The sequence below is a fragment of the Salmo salar genome, chromosome 16 (assembly GCF_965601325.2).
Source record: "Salmo salar chromosome 16, fSalSal1, whole genome shotgun sequence".
In the NCBI taxonomy this organism is placed as follows: Eukaryota; Metazoa; Chordata; class Actinopteri; order Salmoniformes; family Salmonidae; genus Salmo; species Salmo salar.
In genome coordinates, this window is record NC_138306.1 from 96201310 (window position 1) to 96207020 (window position 5711).

At 36.9% G+C, this 5711-nt stretch overlaps 1 protein-coding gene across 1 annotated transcript; it reads left to right on the forward strand.

Annotated features, from left to right (window-relative positions):
- Window positions 1-283: 283 nt before the first annotated feature.
- On the forward strand, window positions 284-5711 carry LOC123728209 (methyltransferase-like protein 21E). The gene is made up of 4 exons (XM_082963212.1): window positions 284-711; window positions 3563-3680; window positions 4114-4359; window positions 5028-5711. Exons 1-4 carry the CDS (start codon window positions 385-387, stop codon window positions 5198-5200), a joined length of 864 nt encoding a protein of 287 aa, XP_082819338.1. The 5' UTR covers window positions 284-384; the 3' UTR covers window positions 5201-5711.

Sequence of the window (5711 nt, forward strand, 5' to 3'; positions counted from 1 at the left end):
GGTGATGGATTGGTTTGATAAAGGATTTAAAAGTGGCCCGTTTCTGCTCTCTCGTCAACTCCGCTGTGAGGCAGTCCATATGGGGAATGAAAGAGGGCTGTGGAAGGGTGTCTAAGAGGGTAAGGATTTCATTACAGTACTTAGCTTTGACAGGCTGTAAGCGGGGAAAAATATGTTGTTTTCCAAACATGGTTCGGGGAGGGGTGAAGTTAGGGAGAGAGCGGGAGAGAGATAAAAACTCAAGTGTTGGACGCTGTGTTTACAAAGTGTGGGAGAGACTGAAGAGAGTGCTGACTGTACAATTAGTAGCTAACTTGTCATTTCAACATCAGTGCTACTGTATATCAGAGCAGTTGAAGTAAAATAATCGTATCTCAGATTTTTATGGAACCTTCAGGCACAAATCACAAAGATGAGAAGGACACTGCTTTCATGAAAGTAGAGGAGGAGGAGAAGGAGAAAGATGAGGAAGACGAAGAGGAGGAAGATGAAGATGAGGAGGAGGAGAAAGACGATAGCGAGCCAACAGTGATAGACGGTGAAGAGGAATCAGATGACAAAGCCAAGGAGACTGAACCCCAGCAGCAGGAGAAGCAGGCCTGGGCCCCCACTACCTACTCCAAGTTTGGTAAAGAGGTGTTCTGCTACGTAGGACAGGAGATCAGCATCTTTGAGGCCTTGGACTCTTACGGTGCTGTCATCTGGCCAGCGGTGAGTCAGTCTACTATTGAACATGACATTCATAGATAACGATGATAGCATTGATGACGATTAGGATGGAAGGAAGGAGGGAGATACCACAGTGGTCTGAAACTCCTGGTTTACAAACCACATCAGGGCTGCAAATCACATTATTCTGGCTTGCAAATGTGCTGTAATTATTATTGTAATCCAGCCAGATTGAGAAGATCCAACAGTTGGAATCTTTAATCTCACTCAACCTGTATAAGAATGACTGCCAGGGAAGGAAAATTCACTAATCAGACTTCCTAAATCATATGAACTGAAACAGCCATCTCAGTAACAGTGGCAATAAGTCAAACTTGTAATTAGTTTAGAAAAATGAATGTTATTTAATTTTGTGTAGCATAAGATTAATCACTCAATGTATATGCAGAAACACAGGTATTGAAACCAACAATTCTGAAATTCAACCTACAATAGAGCATGCTGGGAAATATGATGAGGATGGATGCGGTATTAAAGTGTTTTTTATTAAACATGAATTTGTAATTTTACTCAACAAGCTTGTTCAAATTCAGCTCACTTCGAGGACTTAACAAAGTAGCTCAAATTCTTTTCCTTTTGAAGTCCAATGAACTCACAGAATAATGATGATTAATGAAGTTCTAACAACAATAATGATGGTTTCTATAGTAACTATGGTTGAAGTTCTAACAATTATAATGATGGTTTCTATAGTAACTATGGTTGAAGTTCTAACAACTACAATGATGGTTTCTATAGTAACTATGGATGAAGTTCTAACAACTATAATGATGGTATCTATAGTAACTATGGTTGAAGTTCAAACAACTATAATGATGGTTTCTATAGTAACTATGGTTGAAGTTCTAACAACTATAATGATGGTTTCTATAGTAACTGATGTTGACGTTCTAACAACTATAATGATGGTTTCTATAGTAACTATGGATGAAGTTCTAACAACTATAATGATGGTTTCTATAGTAACTATGGATGAAGTTCTAACAACTATAATGATGGTTTCTATAGTAACTGATGTTGAAGTTCTAACAACTATAATGATGGTTTCTATAGTAACTATGGTTGAAGTTCTAACAACTATAATGATGGTTTCTATAGTAACTATGGATGAAGTTCTAACATCTATAATGATGGTTTCTATAGTAACTGGTTGAAGTTCTACCAACTACAATGATGGTTTCTATAGTAACTATGGTTGAAGTTCTAACAACTATAATGATGGTTTCTATAGTAACTATGGTTGAAGTTCTAACAACTACAATGATGGTTTCTATAGTAACTATGGATGAAGTTCTAACAACTATAATGATGGTATCTATAGTAACTATGGTTGAAGTTCTAACAACTATAATGATGGTTTCTATAGTAACTATGGTTGAAGTTCTAACAACTATAATGATGGTTTCTATAGTAACTATGGTTGAAGTTCTAACAACTACAATGATGGTTTCTATAGTAACTATGGTTGAAGTTCTAACAACTATAATGATGGTTTCTATAGTAACTATGGATGAAGTTCTAACAACTAATGATGGTTTCTATAGTAACTATGGTTGAAGTTCTAACAACTATAATGATGGTTTCTATAGTAACTATGGTTGAAGTTCTAACAACTATAATGATGGTTTCTATAGTAACTATGGTTGAAGTTCTAACAACTATAATGATGGTTTCTATAGTAACTGATGTTGAAGTTCTAACAACTATAATGATGGTTTCTATAGTAACTATGGTTGAAGTTCTAACAACTATAATGATGGTTTCTATAGTAACTATGGTTGAAGTTCTAACATCTATAATGAGGGTTTCTATAGTAACTATGGTTGAAGTTCTAACAACTATAATGATGGTTTCTATAGTAACTATGGATGAAGTTCTAACATCTATAATGATGGTTTCTATAGTAACTATGGTTGAAGTTCTAACAACTATAATGATGGTTTCTATAGTAACGATGTTGAAGTTCTAACAACTATAATGATGGTTTCTATAGTAACTAGAAGTTCTAACAACTATAATGATGGTTTCTATAGTAACTAGAAATTCTAACAACTATAATGATGGTTTCTATAGTAACTATGGTTGAAGTTCTAACAACTAATGATGGTTTCTATAGTAACTATGGTTGAAGTTCTAACAACTATAATGATGGTTTCTATAGTAACTATGGTTGAAGTTCTAACAACTATAATGATGGTTTCTATAGTAACTATGGTTGAAGTTCTAACAACTATAATGATGGTTTCTATAGTAACTAGAAGTTCTAACAACTATAATGATGGTTTCTATAGTAACTAGAAATTCTAACAACTATAATGATGGTTTCTATAGTAACTATGGTTGAAGTTCTAACAACTATAATGATGGTTTCTATAGTAACTATGGTTGAAGTTCTAACAACTATAATGATGGTTTCTATAGTAACTAGAAGTTCTAACAACTATAATGATGGTTTCTATAGTAACTAGAAATTCTAACAACTATAATGATGGTTTCTATAGTAACTATGGTTGAAGTTCTAACAACTAATGATGGTTTCTATAGTAACTATGGTTGAAGTTCTAACAACTACAATGAGGGTTTCTATAGTAACTATGGTTGAAGTTCTAACAACTATAATGATGGTTTCTATAGTAACTATGGTTGAAGTTCTAACAACTATAATGATGGTTTCTATAGTAACTATGGTTGAAGTTCTAACAACTACAATGATGGTTTCTATAGTAACTATGGTTGAAGTTCTAACAACTATAATGAGGGTTTCTATAGTAACTATGGTTGAAGTTCTAACAACTATAATGATGGTTTCTATAGTAACTGTGGTTGCCTGCAGGCGTTGGCTCTGTGTCACTACCTAGAGATCAACGTTGAGCAGGTGAACCTGGTGGACAAGGCCGTGCTGGAGCTAGGAGCAGGCCCTGGCCTAGTGTCTATTGTAGCCACACTCCTAGGTGAGTCTGAGCATTAAATTTACTCATATTGAACATCTGAGAAGATCGGAGAGGTGTAAGAAATATGGCAACATTTCTACCTAGCCTATCAAGGCGGCTAGCAAGGTGGAGGAGGTCCTACCAAGGTGGATAGCAAGGTGGAGGAGGTCCTACCAAGGTGGATAGCAAGGTGGAGGAGGTCCTACCAAGGTGGATAGCAAGGTGGAGGAGGTCCTACCAAGGTGGCTAGCAAGGTGGAGGAGGTCCTATCAAGGTGGAGGAGATCCTATCAAGGTGGAGGAGGTCCTAGCATTTTATACCACTTACACCTATCCAATCTTTTCAGATCTGCTTGAAGTGTCCTCGGCACTAGACGACTAGAGGCTAGGGGTTGATTGGGTACTGGCCACCTGTGTGTCTGTTAGTTGATTAACAGAGTGCTTCCTGTCCCCAGGTGCCTGGGTCACAGCTACAGACCTACCAGAGATCATAGGTAACCTGAGAGCCAACCTACTCCGTAACACCAGAGGGCGCTGTAGGTACACTCCCCAAGCTGCAGCTCTGTCCTGGGGTCCTGAGGTGGAACGCACCTACCCCAGATCCGTCTATCGCTATGACTACGTGCTGGCGGCTGATGTGGTGTATCACCATGACTACCTGGAAGAGCTGCTGTTCACCATGAGATACTTCTGCCGGCCAGGTTGATTGATTGATTGATTGATGTATTGATGTATTGATTGATTGATTGATGTATTGATGTATTGATTGATTGATTGATTGATTGATTGATTGACTGATTGATTGATTGGTTGATTGGTTGATTAATTGGTTGATTGATTGGTTGATTGATTGGTTGATTGGTTGATTGATTGGTTGATTGCTGTACTGATTGATTGATTGGTTTGATTGATTGACTGATTGATTGGTTGGTTGATTGGTTGATTAATGTACTGATTGATTGGTTGATTGATTTGTTAAATTATTGATTGGTTGATTGATTGATTGATTGGTTGGTTGATATATGTACTGATTGATTGATTGGTTGATTGGTTGATTGGTTGATGTACTGATTGATTGATTGGTTGGTTGATTGATTGATTGGTTGGTTGGTTGATTGGTTGGTTGATTGGTTGATTAATGTACTGATTGATTGGTTGATCGATTTGTTAAATTATTGATTGGTTGATTGATTGATTGATTGGTTGGTTTATTGGTTGATATATGTACTGATTGATTGATTGGTTGGTTGCTTGATTGATTGGATGAATTGTTGATTCATTGATAGATTTATTGAACAGTTTAAAAGTACAACAAATCCCAGAATGTACCGGAATGAAAGCCTTAAACAACTCATATCATTTCCTTTAGGAACCACTCTGATCTGGGCCAACAAGGTCCGTTTCCCCTCAGACCTGGTATTCACTGAGGACTTCAAGAACACCTTCAACACCACCCTGCTGGCTGAGATGGGAGAGGTTAAGATCTTCAAGGCCACGTACAGAGAGACAGAGGAACACCTTCAACACCACCCTGCTGGCTGAGATGGGAGAGGTTTATGCCCATGTGTAAAAAGGTAGGGATTAGGGAAGACAAAGGAATAGGGGACATCCTGCAGACTATGCCAAATGTAACCAAGACTTCCTGTCCCTTCTTCCTCTGAGAAATGCTTGAAGACAGAAGACGGCCATCTTGGCTGATGATAATGGACGTTGATGGACTACTGATGATGTCAGTTGTTGATGTTTGATGTTCTACTTACTACTTACCTGCTATATGTAGTACTTTATTGTTTACTTAGTTGTTACATGTAGTTTGTATTGATAATATTATTCATGTATTTACTTTGCTGTCTTGTTCCATTTTGTATTAAAATATAATTTGTTATGGATATAAAGTCTCTAGTAAAAGTCGACACACTCTTTGCACATTCAACCTTTTGCCGCCCTAAACTTATCAAAACATGTATTACATTGAATTTCTTTCCTACCAATCTGCACAACCAACTCCACATCTTCAAAAGTAAAATAGAAATTATAGAAAATGTTCCAAATT